Here is a 24,455-nt window from a genome sequence, read left to right on the forward strand (position 1 = left end):
CAAGTTCTGACTATATAGCTTTGTGACAGTATCTAAGTCAATCTCTGGGTCTCAGCTTTCTTCTTTTTATGTTAGAATGAGGAAGTTGGACAAAAATTTGTATCCCTTCCAGCTCTAACATTTTTTGATTTTGTAATATATAGAGCTTTCAAGAGATATGCTTTGATTTGTTTTCGTTTTGTAGGTAGTGCAGCATGAATATTTAAAACTAGTAAATGATAAATGGCAGTGGAATAGGATGTACAGTGGCATGTGCATGCATGTTAACAATGTATAGGCAGTAGTTGGAGAGAAACATTTCCATGCAGGAAGGCTATTCAGAGAGATTGGACATTAATTCTATAATGATACCAGTGACTAAACTTCTTCAAAAATTCTACTCTGGTCTGTTACTAATATAATCTGAAATTAATGAGAGTTCATTGTACATTTAAAATATAATGTGTAATGGATTTATCAAGTAATGGGAAAAAGGAAAGCAATATCATTGTGATTAAACCTGAAAAGACTAATTCTAACTTTATTTCTTCAGTGTTGCCACTTGCAAATAATCTTGATTCATTAATCATGAAAACCCTGCCACCCAAGCATTTGGTTAAATCTGTGAAAAGATGAACCAGCAGGTGGCAAAATACAGTGTTTCAAGTGACACATGTTATTAGACATCTCAGTGTGTGGAAAATAATTATTTTAATTGCTGTGGTTTTATTGAGTTGTTTAACAAGCTAACATGGAATATAAAAATTTCTTAGGCAATGTTCAGGGAAATTTGAATCCAGAGTAAATGATGAGTCTGCCTATATGCTATGTAATTAATGCTCACATAAGGCTTTTGGAATTGACTACTGTTAGAAACAGGATTTTAACTATGTAGAACATCTAGAGCAGTGGTCGGCAAACTCATTAGTCAACAGAGCCAAATATCAACAGTACGATTGAAATTCTTTTTGAGAGCCAAATCTTTTAAACTTAAACTATATAGGTAGGTACATTGTTATTAACTTAATTAGGGTACTCCTAAGGCTTAGGAAGAGCCACACTCAAGGGACCAAAGAGCCACATGTGGCTCGAGAGCTGCAGTTTGCCGACCATGGATCTAGAGTGTTTAAAATCAATTCCACTAGCCTACATGGTTTTAAATGTTTCAGTAGATTCCCACTACCTTAACAATACATAGTAAAACTTTCTCATAAAATAGCTTTAGATCTTTTCATAGTCATTCATGCTTATTTGGTAAATAAACAATTATCTGAAACCTCATAGGAAACTGCATTAGCCTCCTATAATTAAACAATTGAGTTTGTTTTTGGATTGCTGTATTTGGATAACAAGCAGCCTGTACCAAGTATATTATTTATCCCAACTACTGCTAATTTACCGACTCAACAGGTGACCACTTTTAAAAAGAGGAAGTATTTTTATATAGGAAATCCCTTTCTAATTACTTAGTTAGGGTTATAATATTTGTCATAGTGGTGCTGTAATGAAATTGTTAAGGTGGTCCCCTGCAATCTATTACAAGTGATGATCATAACTGATTCTTTATCTTGCTTCTTACCTAGTTTATATATGTTCTTATTAAATGTTGTCTTGTTTCCAGTGCTCAGTGTGGATAATTCAGCTACTTCCAAAATCGTTATAGGATTGGTTGCTATTCATAAGTGACACTTCCTTGTTTCAGTTTATTTACAAAATGGTTTTAAAATTACATTAAAGTGCAGGTAATTGTGATGTTGCTTTTTTGTGTGAATATTGCAGTCTGAATTGGAATATCTGTTTAATAAACAAAAACTTACTGCTTCAGGGTACCAGGTTTTGTGGTGGTTGCTAGTGATAAATAGGTTCTCAGTTCCTCAAGGTCCCCCTCAGCCTGTCATTTTTGTAATTGCTTTCTATGTGTAATCTTTCAATTTTAAACACCAATTTAAAGTGTGTTCCCTATTAGGACAAGACATTCTTTCAGCATAGTTGACTGTGAATGTGAATGCTGTCATTATCAATGAGTAAGAAATACTTATTTTTTTCCTTTTTGTTTTTAAAAGAAACATATTCTAAAACCATCAGTGAATAATAATTAATATAACTTCAGAGAGGTTTTTTTTTTTTTTTTTTTTACCTGCTAGAACTTTCTCTGACCCTTTCCTTGCATGATGGTGCAAGTGTCATGGCTGTTCACAGGTTCTGATTTCTGACTGTGGCTGCCTGTTAGGACACGCAGAAATAATATTACTTTTCCTTTTAATATCTTTATGTATGCACTCTTACAAATACAGGAATATAATTCTTTCTTATTGCCTAGGATATTGCTGGAACCATCCACTATTCACTTAAACTAATAGTTATAATTAATTCAGTCAGTTCAGAGGATCACGTATCTTGACCTTCACATTGAGTGGGATCAGTGCAAAGACAGGGGAGAATCCGGGAATTCAAGGCAATTTTGAATGACCTTTATATTATACTCTTCTTTTGTGTAGAATCAGAGACATGAGGCTGAATGCATGCATTTGTTGATTGATTGATTCGTGGTTTTACATAAGCACAAGCATGTAAAGTCAGTTGTGATTGTCCAGATTCTTTTTTTTTAAATTTTTTATTTATTTTTACTATTGTTGAGAATATTACAAATGACTCCCTTTCCCCCCCACATTGCCCCCTTTACCCAGTTCCCACCCCGCCACAAGCCTTCACTATCCTATTGTCTGTGTCCATAGGTAATGCCTTATGTACATATAAGTTCTTTGGTTAATCTCTTCCTGCCCCTCATCCCCACTTCCCTCTGAGATTCCTCAGTCTGTTCCATGTTTCTATGCCTCTGGTTCTATTTTATTCATCAGTTTATTTTGGTCATTAGATTCCTCGTTCGTTTATTTTGATTTTTAGATTCAATTGTTGATATGCATTTGTTGCCATTTTATTGTTCATATTTTCTTCTTCTTTGTACTAACTGCGTTTCTCTTGCTGCTTCTAAGATTCTCCTTCATCTCTAACCTTTGGCATTTTAATTATGATGCTTCTCAGTGTGGGCTTCTTTGGGTTCCTCTTTTTGGGACTCTCTGTGCTTCCTAGACTTGTAAGTCTATTTCTTTCACCAGGTAGGGGAAGTTTTCTGTCATTATTTCTTTCAAAAGGTTTTCAATATCTTGCTTGCTTTCTTTTCTTTCTGGCACCCTCATAATGCGAATGTTGGTGCGCTTGAAGTTGTCCCAGAGGCTCTTTACACTATCTTCATATTTTTGGGTTCTTCTTTCTTTTTGCTCTTCTGATTGGGTGTTTTTTGCTTCCTCATATTCCAAATCCTTGATATTTTGAATCCTTGTAAATTATTCTTTACTTCAGTTAGTGTATGCTTAATTTCTGACTGGTCCATTTTGAAATTCAAACTAAGACCCTTGGTGTGATGCCAGACAATCCAGTTCTTCCTCTTTTGTCTCTGGGTCCCCTGAGCCCTTACCCCAGTGCTGAAGCTCAGAGGGAGGAAGTCTGTGTACGTTCATGCAACAGCCCTTTAATAGTAACTGTCTGGGTCTCCAGCAGACTCAGCATCACTCAGCCATAATCCCCCTGGTTTTTACAGCCTGAAGTTATGGGGACTTCTCTTCCCAGCTCTGGAACCCTGGGCCGGGGGTTTGGTGTGGATCCCTTACTCCGCATAGGAGGCCTCTGCTGCCGAGATATTCCTCCCTATTGAAAAAAATGCCACACATGGGTCTCAGACCAGCCCATTCTGCGCCTCTGCTCCTCCTATGTCTCAATGTGCTTTCTTCTTCTCTAGTTGTAGGATTTCCATTCAGCTAGCTTTCAGGTGGTTTTCAGTGATGGTTGTTCTGTATTTTAGCTTTAATTTTGATGTGATTGTGGGAGACAGTGAGTACCATGTTCACCTGCTCCTCCATCTTGGTTCTCCTGTCCCCATTCTTCAGAACAGGGATCTCCGGCTCTTTGGAGTTAGTATCTTGACCATTTATACATTTGTGGAGCTAGGATACTCCTGCCTGTTTGATTTTAGCGCCCTTTTACTGTATGGCAACTTGCTTTAGATGCCTGAGAGATAAGTAGATTTGAATAAGTATGACAAAAATGGTAACAATAAAATGGGACTTAGGGGAAGCCTCTACCTGTGTTGGGGTGGGGGTATTTCCGAAAAGGCTTTATGAACTTGATAAAAGCTGGTCTAGGCAGGTAAGGATAAGAGCAGATGTGGGAGAGTAAGAACAAGTTCAAAAACAAGAAAATTTGTTTTGTTTTACCCTAAGCCTAGCATATGTGTAGGAGAGTGATAAGAAATGATGATGTTAAGGAAAAATTATGAGACCAGGCTGAAAAGTTTGGAGACTTAGTTGTATGCAAAAAACAAAACAAAACAAAACAAACAAAAAAAAAAACCAGCTTTAAAATTAAATGCAATAAAATGTAACTTGTGAACATAAATTATAATAGCCTTTTGTGAATGTTGGTGTCTGTTGTTGTCAGTACTCTAGCAAACATTGCCATTACCATAAAACTCCATGAAGTTTTTAGTGATTAGTTCTTCCTCCATATTTCAAGATAAAATTATCCTGTTTTGGGTTATTTATTTGCACCTGGGGTACTTTCTGTAAAGGCCATTCATTCCCTTATTTTGGTTTAAACACTTTATTTCATATATTTATCCTGGAGATTTTGTTTAAAATTTTGTTTACATTCTTTCTTAATTAAAGTATTCAGATTGCCTTTTGAATTATTTGAAAATTTCAACTCATTATTTACAAACAAGAATTATTTTATAATCTGTAATTTGGTGAGACCTTTGTGAACAGTTGCATTTTATTCACATTTCTGTCTGTGTATCAAATGAGACTATTTTATTCTTTTGAATTCCCTCTTTGCTTTCCCATTTGTCTTTCTTTTGGATCTACCCTCCACTGTATTGACATTTCTCTCCTTTCAGTTCTTTTGGCTACCTCTAATGAAATGGCTTACTATCTATGGGTTTTCTGAATGTGGCTTAATTAGACACCCCCCACCCCCCAAATTTTTCGGCTCTGTGTTTCACAATATTCCTTGTTTCTGAGACCTTTCCCATTTTATAAACATTTAACTCATTTGCTCTTCAGATTAATCCCATGATATAGATATTATTTTTGAAAAGCTAAAGATGAGGACACTGAGGCCCAGAAAAATTAAGTGACTTGTCCAAGGAAGCAAGTTAATAATAGCATAGCTGTGGTTTCCATACTTGGCCCTCTCCCTTCTCAGACCTTTCTGAGTTTCCACATCTGGAAAATGGTAGTAAAGATGCCTACCTTCCCAGGGTCAAGATGAGATACAAAAGAAGTGATATCGGTATAAACATTCTATAAAGTTTAAAATGCTGCATAAATGTTAGTTTTATTGTTATTCCTGACAAGCAAACTTGTTTGTTTGTATTTGATACTTCTCTACCTAGTTATTGCTTGCTTTTTTCATTAGGAACTGTGAACACAGTGAAGGGCTATAGAAATGCAAAATTTGTCTTTGAAAAAGAATCAACAAAACTAAATGTATCATTTGCCCAACTTGGCAGATACTGTCCTATGTGATTAATAGCCCCCAAGAAAATAGATGTTCATTTAGGTGAATTAATGACTTGATTTCAAAATATCAATTTGCTAATTGTTAGTAAACACTATAATTTAAATATTTCAATAAAATAAAAGTATAAGGACTTTATAATGACCCCATAAACAGTGATAGACCTCATAGTGAGTGACAAATTAAAAATTTGAACTGAATCCCTTAAAACTCATTTTGATGTTGGTTTCAGATGTTAATATTTAGATGACTGAGGGGCCTAATTCTGAAACATCATGTAAGATGTTTGCTAGTTTTATAAGAAAGTTCTAGTTAAGAAAGATGCTGTCACTAACACTCAGATTTCTTCTCTTTCTGAGGCACCCCCTTCCTCCCCTCCAAGGTTGACCTGCTAGTAAATTCTTTCCCAGGAAGATATCATATCCTCTGCTATGAATCATTTAGTAATATGTGTTGGTGAAAATCAATACATGTAATGAAAATGATAATACTATTGTCCTCATGAAGGAATTATTACCAGCACCAACTATTTTTAAAGCACTGGTGATAATAAAGGCCAGCTTAAATGAACTTCTGATGTAGAGCTGTGCTGAAGACAACATAAAGCAGGAACAGTCACTGACCATAATCATTTCTCTTTCTCTTCATTCTACCTACCCACCTCTATCTCAGTACTTTGTGAGTATCAACTAGACACTGGGGATTAAAAGAGGATGGATCAGAGTCTCTGCCTTGATGTTGTTTATAGCCATTAGCCACACAAACATACAGGGTGAGGAAAAAAGTAGGTTGACATGTGTTCATATGGAAAATAATATAATAATAATAATAATAATAATAATAATAATACAAGAATAAACTGTGTTTTCCTGTACTTACAACTGTAAGCCTACTTTTGCCCTACCTTATATTATTTCTTTTTATACATGGTCCATAGGCTTTTCCTTGGCTCAGGCATGAAAAAATGGTTTTTCAAAGGGTCGGTAAAAGGGGAAGCTACCTATGGGTTGAAGAACAAAGGCCAAGCAAAAGCCCTGGAGTGTGTGGCTTTTATGGAAAACAGTAAAGAGAAATCACTATGAAGATCAATACACTGTCACTATCACAATATTAATCTTCCAAAATCTTAAATTCAATGTAAATGAGCAGTACCAAGACAGTATTCATTAGTCCAATCATGTACATATTGAGCAAAGGAGTTAAAAATGTGGACGATAGGGAAGAGAATAGGAATTTAATGATTACATGGAGAAGCTGTAAATTCATACAAAGACTCACAGGTCAATGCAAACAGTGTATGAACAAGTGTGGTCAGAAGCAGAAAGAGCCTCAGGCTGTGAGGATGTCTCTCTGTCCCTGAAACTAGGCACCTCATCAATCACTTGATCTGATTCAACTGTAAGAGACAACAGAAAAGCTTAATCATTCTTTGTGATTAGGTTATTAAGGAAAGGAATTACAGAGAAGTCTGTGTAAGAAAGAAATGAAGGAAGAGTGTATTAGTCTGAAGCAAATAGCTGAGTGAAACTGTTAGCATTCTGGTTAACCATGTGGGCAAAAATCCATCATCACAGGATTAAAAGGGCCAAAGAGATCGACTCCACTCATCTGGATTCTTGCTGAGGGTAGGAGAGAAAACTCAGTTATCTTCTAAGAGCATCCATGTTGGGCTACTGGTACTACCTCAAAAGTAATTTACTAAATATAATTTTTAAAAATCCCCTAGTAAAGTAAAAAGTCACCTCATGATTTCCATTTCCCTCCCACAAGTTTCCAACTCATTAGATAACCTAAAGTGATTCTACTTTACAGACACAGCCCCTGACTTACAAGGTGCTCAGTAAATGCGGGCTCCCTTCTGTCTCATCCCAACCACCACCACATTTCATTAGCAATAATACTGAATCACTGTTCTTCAGTGATGGTAGTAAATGCATCCATTTTATGACAGCATTTTGCCTACTTCAGATGTGACAATGGCATTGTTATATACCAAAGACAAGACTTTATATTTATCTTTTTAAAATATTTTTAATTGATTTTAGAGAGAAAGGGAGAGGAATAGAGAGAAAAATTGATGAGAGAGAAACATTCATTAGCTGCCTCCTGCACCTCCTGCACACACCCTCCCTTCCCCCATTCGGGATTGAGCCCACAACTCGCGCGTGTGCCCTGACCTGGGATTGAACCAGTGACCTCTTGGTTCATGGCTTAAAGCTCAGCCACTGAGCCACACTGACTGGGCACCTTATGTTAATGTTTTAAAAATTGGGTCTCAACATTAATTTTCCAGATCATTGATGAGATTGGCAACTTGATTTTAAATTTATTAACTATGCTCCAACAGTTTGTTTTTAATGTGGGGAAAGGGGTGCTACCTAAAAGTCCAGTAGTATTTCTAGTTATTAATACAGTCTAGAGCTCAACAGAGTGAAAGAGAATGGCAAGCAACCCTGGTGAGGACCATAAGTAAAAAGGGACCCTGGGAATGCCTATACAAACAAAGATAGCTGATTCTGGTGCAAATAGGTGAAATATCTCCATAAAATAAAATCTGCTGGAATTTTGGAGGAGAGATTGCACAGGAAATTATCTGATATTTTAAAAAGAGATATAACACTTTTTTATTTTATAACTGCAGGGGGCTAAGTGAACCCCTAACATACATTTTGAAACAGCTATAGTTCTCTGTGGCAGGCAGAAATCACATTATACATGGGTGAAAGAGGAAAGGAAGACTTAAAAAATGGCACTAATCTCTACTTCCTTAGTTCTAGAACCTTTCCCTCACAAAAATTTTAAAAATTAGACACAATAACATTATCTGATCTGAATTATTGTTGCTTAGTTATCTTTACTAGAAAGAAAATTAGACTATTTGATGTGATAGAACATTGAATTAAGTTTATGGTTTTGACAGAACAAAAATATTTTAAGTTATAGATTAACCTGCAAAACTTGCATGATAAAACCACTCCAATAAATGCCACACACTTCAAAAACTGACTTGGTTAAGTGGCTATGGAATGGCTTGGTTATTCTATTATGGAGAAGTCATAAAGGAAAAACAGAACATAAGACCTAACCTTTGATTCTGTTATCTAAATTGGCTATAAGGATTACTGTGGCAATTTTCATATATAAAAACATTTTAAGGAATAATTTTACCCCCTAATTTGGGTAGTTAGGAGAAAAGTCAGTTTAGTAAGTCTGTATTAATAAAACACCAAAATGTCAGAATTTCTTTTTAATCTAATTTTGTTACTTTTTAGAAAGTGAATATGGATCTGAGTGAGTAATACTATCTACATTTCTGAAAGTGTAAAATAGATAAATTCATGTTAACTCATTTGAATTGTAAAATGCTTGTTTTGGTGGTTTTTTTTTTAATGTGTTCACTGAGGTTTAGTAATTTCCTTAAACAGTATAAACTTTCTTCTCACAAAATAGTTTATGACATGAATTATTCAAACGGTGCAAAAGTTAACTTTTATCTATACCCCTTTGAAAGATCACAAATTCCAAAGTTGTCAGGACTTACTGTAGTAATTGAAATTTTCATAACTGGAACTTTCTTCTTATAAAACTGCCAAATTCTTGAAAATTTCTCATGACAACTATGTTAATTCATTTGTTTGAAAGTCCTTTGTCACTTTATAGAGTAGTGACCTTTGTCCAAATGACTGTTCATCTGACAAACCTAGCCTGTGTGTCTTCCACTGAAACACAATAGTGATGCATGTGTCTGCTACTTCCATTTTCACCTCTCCCTGCCATCTGTCACTTTCCACCTCCGGACAGCAGGCCAGGCTATTTGTCTGCCCAGCTTAATATGTAAATGCCCCCGTGCACATGTAGGATAGGGTATTTCTTCTATCACATTTGGTATCTCCTAATACATTCCGCTATGTCGTGGTAAATTCTAGTTTCTTCTGGTTTTGTGTCCCATTTTATTTATTTTTGTAAGAAAAGTATAACTGTATCTTACAGTTTTTCATGGTTACCTTCCTCCTGTATGTTCCTGTATATCAGTAGTCAGATATACAGTTTTTATTTACAAAAAAGGAAAAATTTGAATGAAGATAATTCTAAATAATTCTAAGCCATTAACTAGTTACAGTACAATTTTCTATATGATTTTAAGTGAAGTGTTGAAAAAAGTTCGTTGTTTGGATTACATATACTTTATAGCAAGGGTAAAGGAAACTTTATTTACCATTTGGCTAAATAAAAAGCTTTGGAGCTTATAGTGATAGTTCATTTTATACACAAAGAGACCATTTTAAAAGGCAAACTTATGGGATTAAAAGAATTGCATTAATTTAATAGAGCGTCCAGCAGTAATAACATATAATAGTTGAAGAACACATGGAAAATCCATTTTATTGGATGACAATTTTTGGCAATTGTATATAATAAAAGGTAAATCAACCAAACAGCCCAAGGACCGGTCACTAAGATGTGCACTGACCACCAGGGGCAGATGCTCAATGCAGGAGTTGCCCCCTGGTGGTCAGTGCTCTCCCACAGTGGGAGCGGTGGCGGGCTCCCACCTCCACAGCAGTGCTAAGGATGTCCAACTGCCAGACATTCCCCGAGGGCTCCCAGACTGCAAGAGGGTGCAGGCCAGGCTGAGGGAGAGCTTCCCCCTAGCCCCCTCCGAGTGCACGAATTTTGTGCACCGGGCCTCTAGTGTATAATAAATAGCAGTAAATAGTTTTTATTTAATTTAGTCAGGAAAGGGGAAAGAAGTGGCAGATGTGGGAGAAAGAGCTACTGGAGAAAGCTACAGGAAGATAAAGGAGAAAGGACACTGTCAGTGAAGGCTGAAACCTCTCAGTAAAGACAAAGTTTGTGATGGATTAATTGCAACATCACACATTACAGCTCTAAGCCCATTCACATTAGTGAATACGTGTGCTCATTACAAAGCCCTGGGATGTTGGCAGGTGCAGTTACACTTTACAGATGGGGGAATTGAAGCTGAGAAAGGTTAAACAACTTGCTTAATGTCCACAGATGGCTGATAGCATAGATGGGTTTTGAACTCAGGTCCCCAGAATCTGCACCCAGTACTCCTTCTTCTATGTGGCCTTGCATCCTCAGATGACTGAAAGTTATATATTATGTGGCCCTACCTTGTTCCCCTTCTTCTGTTCTCAATCTTGGTTCATTTATCCCATAGCTGATTACTTTGCTCTGTTAGGTTTGCCTACATCAAAGCACAGGTTAATTTTCACTTTACTTACCAAAGTAAACAGTGAGCAGAACCTGGTCACTGGCCTGTTCACACTTTGTAATGTGTATCAGATACCATGCTATGCACTTCTGTTTACAGTAACCCTAGGTATTTGGTGTTATTTCCCATCTGTGGAGACCAAGGCTGAGGCCCAGATGTGTAACATTCTCCAATTCTGGTCTCCATCTTTGGCCGCCATAGTCCGAGTGGAAATGTTAGGGTTTGAACTTTGGGTTTTCTGTCTTCAAAGCCTTTTGCTCTTAACAGGACAAATAACTCCGTCTCTCCACCAAAGTCAGACAGCTTTTTGTATATTAATAAAATATTGAGGGATAAAAGATAAAAATATGCCTGCTTCTGTACCCTCATCCCACAAATGAACTTTTTAGTAAATGAATTTATGTTCTGAATTGTCATCTCTACTACAAGGAAAGGCATTGAAATTACTGAAAGTGGGTTTGGGTTTTTTTTTCAATCATTATCTATATAGGGTAATGATGTGAAGTCTGCTAGAACATTTTCAATCTACGTGTTCATTAAAACCTGTTACTTATTCTTTATAGTATAAAGATGCATTTATGAAGGCAAATCCTGGCTACAAATGGTGTCCTACCACAAACAAGCCTGTGAAGTCCCCAACACCCACTGTCAATTCACGAAAGAAACTATGGGCCTTCCCATCTGACTCTTCAAGAGACTTGCCAAGCCCCAAGAAAGCAAAGACTGAAGAAATGCCTCAACTTAACTTTGGAATGGCCGGTGAGTTTAGATACTGTTTCTACCAGTTCTTTATTTAGGCAGTACCTTACCCAAATAATAGAGAGAGAGAGATAGAATAAAATAGAGAAAGAAGCAAAATGTATAATCAGTAGGAAATAGTGGCAATATTGCATATCTTAAAGCTTTGGAGCATACATAGAATGCATATGTATAATTAAAGGAGGTGTGAATTCCTGACTGTCATCATGGAAAAGCAGACAGCAATGTGGAGATAGATGGTCAGGAGCTCAGGGAATTTTATAATGCAACAACATAGTTTACAGACATACACTGTAAGCTATCTGAGTAAGCACCTTAGTTAGGATGGGTACTTAAAGAGCCATAATTATGTAGATCATCTGAGGGTGTATCATCTAGGGCAAGAATATGAACAACTTCGTCACAAGTCTGAGATGGACCTGACAAATGTTTCTTAGAGGGAATTCCCATCCTGCACCCAATCCTGTATGAGCCAGGCAAATTTTAAAGTCCAGATGGCCCCATTTGTTATGGGACCTTTAATATTCTTTGGGTGGTAAGGAATGCTAAAGCAGTTATAACTGTGAAATAAAGTATTTATACTCACCCTGTAAACGGCTCTGTCTTCCCTGGAAATTGCCATGGTAGTACTCAAAAGAGGAATTTTCCAGGATGAAATTGAGAGATGGGCAGGGGAAAGTAGTGAAGTTGAGGTTGAGCTATAGGATTCCTATGTCCTTCTTATAAGCAATTTTCTTCTGAATGAGAGCACTTAACCATTTGTAATATAGAGAACTTGGGAATGAGGTTGAACAATATTGTGATGACACTTTTTTGTGTGTTTTTTTTTATGGCCAGTAGGCCTAATGTGATTTAATCATAATATGACAAAGTATGTGCTGGTGTCATTTATAAGCCTAAGGAATGCATTCTAATATAATGGTGGCATTTTGGGAGAACAAGTCTTCGGGTGATTGTTATGTAGGTGTCCGTAGTATAATTCTAGGCTAGCTTCCAAAATGATACTTCTACATATCCCAGAAGAATCAAAATGGAGATCTTTCCTCATTTTAGCTGTCACTTTGTACTATTTTAGCTTCACACCACTTGCTAGTAGTCTTGGTGAGCATTCTGGACTTCCCACACCATTGGAGTGTTTTATAAAACATCTTATTATCAGGACCAAAAAAGAATATATGGACAATGGGTTTCTAACTGAATTCCTTCAATTATTATTTATCTTCCATTGCTTTTTCTTTCAATTTTAAATCTAGGTCAGTCTGTGTAGTTTTTTTGTTTGTTTTTATTTTTTGAACACAATGGCTCTTTACAAACCAAACATAATTGTAGGTAAATTACAGAAAGCTATGAATGGTATCTGTTTATAGTACCAGTTCTGACAGTTTATAAATCTAACTTACATACCTACAAATTAAAAGTGGGACCCAGACTTTCAACCAAGATATGTACAAGTCAGCTTTTAAGAACTGTGCTCTTTAGAGCAAAATATAGGAAAGAAAAAAACATCTTTTTTGCATTTATTTCATGTAAAGACTTGTGATGGATGTTGGAAATCTAGGATCAGAGCCCTTGTTAAGTATACAGTAACTTAACAAGGTAACATTAGCTGATACTTCCAGTTATTCCCTTTTCAATACAATGAAAGCACATTAATTTGCCTTTAATTAAAACATGGTCCTTAGCTGTTTGAATCTAAGGGTTACTGTAGGACTCTTGGGGGCCAGTTTAAGCTTTTCCTCAACATGGAATCTCATTTTTTGTTTTTTGTTTTCCCAGTAGTTTTTGTCACACAGCATTTTGCTATTTTGAATAACCTCAAAGCAGTCAGTTGTATGATTTCCAAGAAGGGAAAGCTATATAGAATTTAATTTAGAACAAGCACTCTCGGTGAAAGGAAAACATATTCTTTATATAAATATATTTTTGATATTTGTAATTAACATTATATAAATATAAATTAATATAAGGTATGTTGGTAATTTCTTTGTGTTTTCGTGTCATTACATCAGACTTCTTGCAAAGTCACATTGGTGTATAACTTAAAATCATCATATGTATGTTCTTATTTTACTTTATCATTTGAAGTAACACATTTTTATCTTTATTAGAATGCCATCATCCAATCCTCTTGATCTCTAAAATGATAGCTGCAAAATTATTTAACTGCCCAGAGAACCAAATTAAACTTTTCCATTTTGCTAAACTCATTTCCCCCTCCTGATTTTTATTTTTAAATAGATTGAAGTATCTATTTTAACAGCCACAATAGTTCTTGACTATAAAAAGCCTTATTTCATCAAATCAGCATGCTCTTGTGTACTCTATGTGTGTGTCTTCCTGTGGCCACCTTTCAACATTAAGCTTGACCTCCTGATCATATGGTGACATATTTTCCCCTCTAATTATCTTTTCCTTTTTTTTTTTTTAACTACCTCAGATTTATTTTTTTTTCCAATTTTTAAAATGTGGTCAGAGTTGCTTCATGAGTTCTTGGAGACAGATTGTATACAAAGATATACTCAAGGGCATGCATTTAAACAAGAATTCCACAAAGAAAAAGAAAAGAAACTCCTGATGTCTTCAGGCAACAGTATACCTGGTCCTCCTTTTTAATTGTAGAGAGATTCCCAAAAAAACCTAACTTATTTATTTGCTTTTTTAAATGTGTTTCTGTTGATTTTAGAGAGAGAGGAAGGGAGAAGGAGAAAGAGAAAGAGAGAGAAACATTGATTGGTTGACTCCTGTATGCACCCCAAACAGGTATTGAACCTGCAACCTGGGTGCATGCCCTGTCCGGGAATTGCCACGTAGTCACGCTGGCCAGGGCTAAAAACTCATTGATTAAAGACCTACATGTACTATGATAGGCACTGAGTTAGGCATTTTCACATGTTATTTCATTGCAGTTCTGATATTTAAGACAACCTTAAAGGATATAGGTATCTAATTGTCTGTAATACTTACTTTGTTTAGATATAACCCCAGGTCAGAGATCTGTCAATTTGCTGTTTTTATTTTGTCTTTTTGTTTCTGTTGATTATTAAAGAAATGAAAACAAAGACCTTCAGTAATATAAAAAGGATTCATTTTAAATCTTAAAGTTATTTTCAAGGAAGGGCCCAACTATATCCCTAAGATTTAATATGTCAAAAAGACATCATTTTTAATTTTAAGTTTTAGAGAAAGTGTGTTTGAACAAAGCCTACTAGATTTTGCAGGCCCATTTGTAAAATCTGTCTCTGTTTTCTAGTTCCTCTTAGAGCCTCATTCTTTGTATCAGCCCTGATTTTACATGGCATAAATAACCATTTGAGAATAACAATCTCAAACTTCTTAGAAGATAAGCATAGCATTCTTTTGTTTAAAAAAATCCACCTAAACCCTCCAGGCAGTAAGGAAAGAAGCATCAGATTAAGGAGATAATTCATGTTATAAACAGCTATGGCATTGAAGAATGTATTATGTTGGAATGGTGGGACCACAGTGCTATTTAAAAGGCTGACAAAAGTATGAGTACTAAGTATGTATATGCCAGGCATAATGAATTTTGAAAAGTTTTCTATAAAAAGTTATATGTGGTTCTGTTGCATTTTGATAGCTACTCTTTGTGAGTTTCCTTTTTTGACTCTGTGGATTATATGTACTTAATGGTTGTAAATTGATGATTTATTTGTTTTTGGCTTAGATCCTACTCAAATGGGAGGACTGAGTATGCTGCTTTTAGCTGGAGAACATGCGCTTGGCACATCAGAGGTAAGCCAGTTCCTCATTCTGCTCATGTTGGGGTACATACGTACCATTCTAAATAATTTCATCTAGAAGCTTTCTGAGGAAATACTATTCTTAACCACAAAAATGGAAAGAAAAAATAATTACAAACTGTTTTCATAACCAGCATCAAAAATACTATATAGAACCAAAATAAAAAAAATTAGTCTGAAAAAGAAACGTTTTTAACAAAAAATTTGTTGGGGAAGGGGTTAAACTCTATTCGTAACATTCCCTACTTTTATCACATTCTCATTTAGACTTGCTGGTGAAAAGATGAGATTTAAAAAAGAAAAAAATGTCTGTTTCTTTGGTTCCTGAATAAATCCACATTTCTATTTTATAAAATGAGGAGACATGGCATTCCAAGGTTGTTTCATTTTTTAAAATGGAAAACGAAAAGGACCCAGGCCCTATGACCTTGGTCTTTTATTCCCGTGGTCTGCTTTTGCTAAACATTTTTAGGTATGGTTTTGATGGGCAGGTAGTAGCAGTTCACCATGCATAGTTTGCATGTGTGGAATTCTTCTATTTTCCAGAGACCAAATGTATTAACCTGAAGGTCATGTATTTTATCACATTCAGGTACTTGATATGGACATTTTTCAATCCCCAACCAAAGTTGCTATGTTGGGCAAAATAGCAGTCAGCTCAATTTTATTGCAAATATATACTTTTTTTTTTTACTTTGTAAAAAAAAATCATGAGTGTGCCAATTAGATTATAATTGCAGCTTGTTCAAATAGTGATTTTAGAAGATACCATATAAGATCTTTACATCACAAAAGCCTTTTATTATAAATAGTTTACATTTGGGATCCATAATAGTTGACCAAATGTTCAATTTAAATTATTTTTATTTCATTGAGTTCATTAGAGCAAAAAGTGTGTAAGTTGGTGGACTGTTAGTTATTTACATTGTATTAATCTTTAGCTGAGAAAATTAAACACGTCACTGTGCACCTTTGCATACTCATTATTCAACATGTTTGTAATTCCTAGCAGAATAGCTTCTTGAGCATCATTTCGCTTTCTAATACATGGCTGCTACCTAATAGCAATCAGACTAACTCTCACCTGGGTATAGACTATTCCAAGCATTTCCGAAAGGTGGTTGTGAATGTTGGAATAATAATACACACTCGAGGTTTCAACACAGTCTGACTCATGACTTCCAACAATGCATTGTATTGTGAAAGTCAGCATCATCTTTTCTAACAGGTTAGATTATAATGATTACTTCCCAACAACTATTAGCATTCTTTCTAACTTTCAGGAACAAAGGTAAACTGATAAATATCTGTAGAACTCATGGGTAGATGAAAATGCTAGTCAAACAAAAGAATGCATTTTCCCTTTGCTTAAAAAGTTAGACTCCTGGCTCTTTTTAGTGAGCTTTTCTCCTCCCCACTTTCAAGAACAGCAGAGCTCTGACAAAGCAGTGTTCAACCTTTGATTTCTGATGAAGGGGGAAAACCATTTGGAGAATTCTCAGGCTAAAGAAACAAAGCTAAATGGTTGTAAGAAGTGAGTCAGAAGTGAATCAGATAGAAGAGAAGAGGCTCAGGAAGAAGTTGCCAGCAGTTATGTCTTTAGGGACCACTTCTAAGAACACAACTTTTATACACACTTGCTCTTACAAATGATTTATTTCTTGTTGCTTTAGGAAAGGAAATATTTAACAAAGTGACAAGATAATATGCATTCAGTGCAATCGTGATGGGGGAAGTGAGGAATGGAAAAACAACCAACTAAGGTTGTTAGGCATAAATAGAAAAAAATTTTTTTGAACAACTGCTGCTTTTATTAGGAAAAACTCAACAGCCATTTACATCACTTTATTTCTTATTATTTTGGGTGGGGTGTTTGAAATGTTTAACAAAATGAAGTTAGCTTTTGACAATTTAAGTATACTTTGACAATCTAAAATAAAACCAGATTCACTTTGAAAAAAAGAATACAGCTTTTTTTTTGTCATCATTCTCTTATTTTTAAAATCTTTATTGTTGAAAGTGTTACATATGTCCTCTTTTTTTCCCCATTGACCCCTTCTAGCCCACCCCCACACTCCACCTCTTGATGGGAAAAATTTTTGGTAAAGGGGAATCTCCTCCCCAGGCCTCCACCACCCTATTGTCTGTGCCCATGGGTTATGAATATATGCATAAGAGTTCCTTGGTTGATCTCTTCTCAGGCACCCACTCCCACCTTCCCTCTGAGATTCAACAGTCTGTTTCATGCTTCTATGTCTCTGGATATATTTTATTCAACAGTTTATTTTGCTCATTAGATTGCACATATGAGTGAGATCATGTGATACTTGTCTTTCTCTGACTGGCTTATTTCCATTAGCATAGTACTCTCCATGTTCTTCTGTGCTGTCTCAAAGGGTAAGAGATCCTTCTTTTTTTCTCTGCATAGTACTCCATAGTATAAGTGTACCACAGATTTTTTATCCACTCATCTACTGATGGACCCTTGGGCTTTTTTGAGATCTTAACTATTGTAAATTGTGCTGCTATGAAGAAAGGTATGCATACATTCTTTCTGATTGTTGTTTTTGGTTTCTTAGGATATATTCCTAGAAATGGGATTATTGGGTCTAATGGCAGTTCCATATTTAATTTTTTGAGGAAACCCCATACTGTCTTCCACAGTGGCTGCACCAGTCTGTATTCCCACCAACAGTGTACTTAGGGTTCCTTTTCTCCACATCCTCCCCAGCACTTGTCATTTGTTGTGTTGATGGTAGCCATTCTGACAGGTGTGAGGTTATGCCTCATTGTCATTTTAATTTGCATCTCTCTGATGATTAGTGACTTTGAGCATTTTTTCATATGTATCTTGGCCATCTGTATGTCTACTTTGGAGAAGTGTTTATTTAGGTCCTTCACCCATTTTTTAATTGGATTGTTTCTCTTCCTTTTTTAAGTTGTATGAGTTCCTTATATATTTTGGATATTAACCCTTTATCAGATGTATCATTGCCAAGTATGGTCTCCCATGCAGGAGGCACTCTTGTTATATTTCCTTGATGCTTTTTTTTTTGCTGTGCAGAAGCTTTTTATTTTGATGTAATCCCATTTATTTTTGCTTTAGTTTCCTTTGCCCTAGTAGATATATCCACACACATATTGATACGAGAGTTGCCTGAGATTTTGCTGCTTATGGTTTCTTCTAGAATTTTTATGGTTTCACATCTTTCATGTAAGACTTTTATCCATTTTGAGTTTATTCTTGTGTATGATGTAAGTTGGTGATCTAATTTTATTTTACTTTTTGCATACATCTTTCAGATTTTCTCAGCACCATTTATTGAAGAGAATCTCTGCTCCAATATATGCTCTTTCCTCCTTTGTCAAATATTAATTGAGTCTAGTGCAGTGATGGCGAACCTATGACACGCGTGTCAGAGGTGACATGCGAATTCTTTTTGGTCGATTTTTCTTTGTTAAATGGAATTTAAATATATAAAATAAATATCAAAAATATAAATCTTTGTTTTACTATGGTTAAAAATATAAAAAAATTTCTATATGTGACACGGCACCAGAGTTAAGTTAGGGTTTTTCAAAATGCTGACACACTGAGTTCAAAAGGTTTGCCATCACTGGTCTAGTTGCTTGGATCGATTACTGGGGTTTCTGTTCTGTTCCATTGGTCTATATCCTTGTTTTTGTGCCATTACTAGGCTGTTTTGAGTACAGTGGCTTTGTGGTATAACTTGATATCTGGTATAGTGATTCCTCCAACTTTGTTCTTCTTTCTCAAGATTGCTGCAGCCATTTGGGGTCTTTTTTGGTTCCATATAAATTTTGGGGTGTTTGTTCTAGATCTGTGAAATATGCCTTTGGTATTTTAATAATGATTGCATTGAATCTATAGCTTTGGGATTAATGGGCATTTTAATTATGTTAATTCTACAAATCACGAACACAATATATTCTTCCACTTGTTTATATCTTCCTCTCTCTCTTTTTTTCAATGTTCTATAGTTTTCCAAATACAAGTCTTTTTCTTTATTGGTTAAATTTATTCCTTTTTATCTTAATTTTTTTGTAGCTATAGTAAATGGAATTGATTTTTTAGTCTCTCTTTTTGAGAATTCATAAGATGGTGTATAAAAATTCCATCAATTTCTGGGTGTTAATTTTCTATCCTGTTACATTGCCAAACTATTTTATTAAATCTCATAGTTTTTTTGTGGAGTCTTTAGGGTTTTCTTTGTATAATATCATGTCATCTGTGAATAATGAGAGTTTTACTTCCTTCTTGCCAATTTGTATGCCTTTTATGTTTTCTTCTTGTCTGATCGCTATGACTAGCACTTCTAGTACTAAGTTGAAGAAGAGTGGTGAAAGAGATATGTTTCTAGAAGTGGGATCATTGGGTTAAATCGGAGTTCCATCTTTAGTTTTTTGAGGAAGCTCCATACTGTTTTCCATAGTGGCTGCACCAGTCTGCATTCCCACCAGCAGTCCACGAGGGTTCCTTTTTCTCTGCATCCTCGCCAGCACTTGTCGTTTGTTGATTTGTTGATGATAGCCATTCTGACAGGTGTGAGATGATACCTCATTGTTGTTTTGATTTGCATCTCTGGGATGATTAGTGACTTTGAGCATGTTTTCATATGTCTCTTGGTTTTCTGTATGTTCTTTTTCGAAAAGTGTCTATTTAGGTCCGTTGCCCATTTTTTTATTGGATTGTTTTATCCCTTTTGTTAAGTTGTATGAGTTCCCTGTAAATGTTGGAAATTAAACCCTTATCAGAGATAAAATTGGCAAATATGTTCTCCCATGCAGTGGGCTTTCTTATTATTTTGTTGATGGTTTCTTTTGCTTTGCAGAAGCTTTTTATTTTGATGTAGTCCCATTTGTTTATTTTCTCTTTAGTTTCCATTGCTCTAGTATCCCAAGGAACTATAAACACCAATCAGAAAGGATATATGCACCCTCATGTTCATAGCAGCACGATTTGCAATAGCTAAGATTTGGAAACAGCCTAAGTGTGCCCATCAGCAGATGAGTGGATTGGAAAACTGTGGTACATCTAAAATACTATGCTACTGTAAAAGGAAGGAACTCCTACCATTTGCAACAGCATGGAGAGACATGGAGAGCATTATGCTAAGTGAAATAAGTCAGTCAGAGAAAGATAAATATCACGTGATTTCACTCATTTGTGGAAGATAATGAACAACATAAACTGATGAACAAAAAAAGATCCAGAGACAAAGAAGCATCGATCAGATTGTCAAACCTCAAAGAGAAGACAGGGGAAGGTGGAGGGAGGGCAGAAAGATCAACCAAAAGACTTGTATGCATGCATATAAGCATAACCAATGGACACAGACACTAGGGGGTTGAGGGCACGAGTGGGGGTTGGGTGGGGACAATGGGGGAATAAGGACACATATGTGAAACCTTAATTAATAAAGAAAAAAAAGAGTGGTGAAAACAGACAACCCTGTCTTGTTCCTGTTCTTGGGGAAATGGTTTTATTTTTTGTCCCTTGAGTATGATGTTGGCTGTAGGTTTGTTTTATATGGACTTTATTATGTTGAGAGATGACCCCTCTATTCCCAGTTTGCTGAGAGTTTTTATCCTAAAAGAGTGTTGTATTTTGTCGAATGCTTTTTGTACATCTATTGATATGATCATGTGATTTTTGTCTTTCAATTTGTTTATGTGATGTATCACTTTTAAGAATACAGCTTTTTAAAGCTTTATTCTTTTAAAGCTTTTTCTTCATAATGCCCATTTCTCATCTCAGAAGTATAGGTCATTATTGAAAATAATCTTGAGATACTGAAACAATAAAGCAGTGAAAGTTCTATAGAATAATGCTGTTTCTAAATATAGTTTGAGAGTTCATGTCATATAGTCATTAGCAGACTTTATTTAGCACCTGATTTTCTGTTCAATATCTTATTCCCAATATGAAGAAATGGTCAAATAACTTTAGGGGCTTATATATATCTGGGCAGATGATGAAACTAAAACAAATATAGTAAATAGGTATTTGAATATTCTGAGAGAAAATTAGCAGAATAATGATTTAAGAAGAGAGATACAGAAAATTTAGACTTCTGACACTTGAAATGGATAATTATTGTAAAATTTGTGTTTGCTGTTTGGTAGGACCAGTCTAATAAAATGACATTTACAAAAATTCTGCCACAGAGAAAGAGCCTGTGTCCCGAGCCCTAAATACATAGAAAAAGTCTTCAAAGGTCTAGTTTTTAAAATATGGAATTTTAATATAGACAATAGTTTTTCTTTTTTAATTCTAAAAGATAGAGTCTAGCTGTAGCTGAAATATTTAAATTCCAGATTAGAAGTTTCTTTGGCCTACTCTGTTTCCTAGATCTACCTGAAGTATTCTTAGAGTTTTTAGACAGAAATAATAGGTTTTTGAGCTATCAGTGGATATATAATAACAAACAAAACATTTGCATTTTCTCTTTTTCCTCAGTATTCTGATTAACTCTGGAGGTGCCATATCTGTTGCATTATTAAGTCAACATTTTTATATGCTACTATTAATGAATCAGGCTTGCTTCTGTAGTTTCTATTGTGGTAGCAGTGTTTTTGAAGAATAAAAGGGATGAAATTTGCATTTAAGTTTATTTTGGATTGTTTATTTTTGAAGTAATTTTTAGAGAGAGAGACTTGCTTTTCCATGTATTTATGCATTCACTGGTTGATTCTTTTATGTGCCCTGACTGGGGATCAAACCCTCAACCTTGATGTGTCAGAAGGACTCTGAGTCACCTTGCCAGGGCAGATCTTTTATTTTTTACATAAATGAGTAGCCCTATAATTTCCTTTCTATCCAGAATACATTGAAATGCATTAATTATTTGGGATAAATTTTAAAAAGCAATGTTTGTCACTAATGAATTATGGGTTAAAGAAGCAAAAGAAAGTCATTGAGCAAGGCTGGCACAAAGGAGTGACCCCTGTCTCAAAATGGCAGAGTAAGCCTGTGTCCCGAGAGCTGGGGAGATACAGTGTAAGCATAGACGTCTCATCAGGAAGTAACCTCTGATAATGAAGGAGATGGAAAGGGGTGTTTCCAATGAATAGCAGATTTTAGCAAACCTATTTAAATCAGAAGTCAAATGGAAATTGTTCAATCAGTGAGATATGATGTAAGTGCCAGCAGAAAATAGGCTAGCCGAGGGCCACAGAGAGCCTTTCTGAATGCCCAGAGATTTAAGTGAACATACATGCTTTTTTTTTTTTAATTAAAGGAACAAGAAAGAGAAAGTTGAACAATGTTCACATCAAACTCTGGGAAGAGCTAAAGGGAAGGCTGTTGCATTAAGAGAATTTAGCCCTTACATTTCATATCACGTAGTTACTAGTATTTACAGATGAAAATGCAATAAATAAAGTATAAGTATTTGCCCTAGAATTTCTAGAGGTAATCTGTAGGACTAAAAGTCTTCTATACTGTTATATTTATTGCTTGCTTTAATAAAATGTAAAGCTAAGTTAAAATTTAAAAATAAAGTCAGGGAGTATGTAATTGAGAGAGTATGGGAAGATTATTCAGTGCATAATGTATTGAATAGGTGGGTTACTATTGGAAAGGACAACATCCAGTACTGAACCTAAGAAAGGATGTTTTGGGGAATTGTGGAAAATAAGAAAAATTAGGCAGAATAATCATAACTTAGTTGAATGACTGAAGGCAAACTTTCAAATGTATAAGAAATGCATTAGACTGTGGGTCTGTGATATTAGAATGCCTAGTTCTTTTGTTGGAATCAAGAGATATGACAATAAAGTTATGATCAACTTTTTTTCTTTGCTTTCCATGCTGTAAAATAGAGCTAGTAATAATACTCTCTTGCCTGTAACTCCCAAGACATCTATGAAGATTAATTAAATAAAACCTGTAAGGCATTTTTAACTCTCTTGGCAAGCATTCTTGGAGGTATCTAGTTCTGTTACCATAAGTTATTCTTGGCATTTCCTATTTAACTTGAAAGCATAAATTATATCAGGCTTACTCCTGCAGGCTACAGTATGCTTTACTAGCAGTGCACGTGCATGCACACACACAGTTTCTGTTTATAGAAAACTTGTAGGAAAGTACAGTTGTAATTTACTCTGTTTATCACCTGGTGCTCAAGGAGGAGACTACTTTTTATTACCTGGAAGAAACAATATAGGAAGTACAACTGTAGTAGAGTGACTGAGTTAGGATCAAAGTTAGTGGAGAAAATGCTAGCTGATAATGGCACACCTCCATTAAGGAACTTTAAAGGTCTGTGTAAGAACTGAACAGTGTAGGAACCCACTCTGTGCCATCTTTTTACACGTTCATTCATACGACAGGTATTCATAGAATACTTCCTGTGTTCCAGGCACATCAGGAAGAAAAAAAAAACCAGAAACATGTCTTTATGGTGTCATAAGATCAGGTGTTTAGAGTTAGAAACTCTTCACATGATACTTCTGGCTTCAGAGGGAATCACATAGACTTTCATCACCATCTGCCTATTTAAAACCAAAACATTTCTATATGACAGAAATTTGAAAATAATAAATTCTGTTTTATGTTTATGTTTGTAATATTAATCTCTTATCTCCTCCAGGAAACCCTTCCTGCTTGTTTTGAGCCAAATTTGATTTCTCCTCTAACTAATACCTCATAGCTGTTACTGTCAGCATTATAGTATACATTATAGCACTTGATTATATAGGGTAGGCAAAAGTAGGTTTACAGTTGTGAGTATATGAGTTTATTCTTATATTATTACTTATTATTTTATTATTGTAACCCCATTTTTTCCCACCTCTATAATTAATTGTGTCCTTTATTATAAACTCTATAAGGAAAGTATTACAACGTTCTCATTGTATATTGTGTGTAAGTCTTCACTCAGCCGGAAGACTTGAAGCAACTTGAGATAAAAAATGAAGGATTGAAGCTGCTGGTCTCCCCACTTGCTTGCAGTGTGGTTAGTTATGACAACTAACATTTATTGAGCACTTCCTTCATTCCAGGCATTGCTCTTAAGTGCATTACATGAGAGTAACTCTTTTTTTTTTCTTTTTTTTTAAATTTTATTTTTTATTACAAAGGATATTACATATGTGTCCATTTTTTCCCCCCGCACAAG

The 24,455-nt window shown here is 35.3% G+C and overlaps 1 protein-coding gene across 7 annotated transcripts in view; it reads left to right on the top strand.

Moving 5' to 3' along the window:
* BBX (bobby sox homolog (Drosophila)) overlaps positions 1–24,455 on the top strand; it is a 288,627-nt gene that overhangs the window by 187,656 nt on the left and 76,516 nt on the right. For all 7 annotated transcript variants that reach the window (XM_015562273.1, XM_006761160.2, XM_015562274.1 and 4 more), the window contains 2 exons: positions 11,356–11,551; positions 15,237–15,304. In XM_015562273.1, coding sequence (XP_015417759.1) covers positions 11,356–11,551; positions 15,237–15,304 — 264 coding nt within the window. The remainder of the gene's footprint in view (positions 1–11,355; positions 11,552–15,236; positions 15,305–24,455) is intronic.

This window comes from Myotis davidii, unplaced genomic scaffold, assembly GCF_000327345.1.
Source record: "Myotis davidii unplaced genomic scaffold, ASM32734v1 scaffold1798, whole genome shotgun sequence".
NCBI classification, from domain to species: Eukaryota; Metazoa; Chordata; class Mammalia; order Chiroptera; family Vespertilionidae; genus Myotis; species Myotis davidii.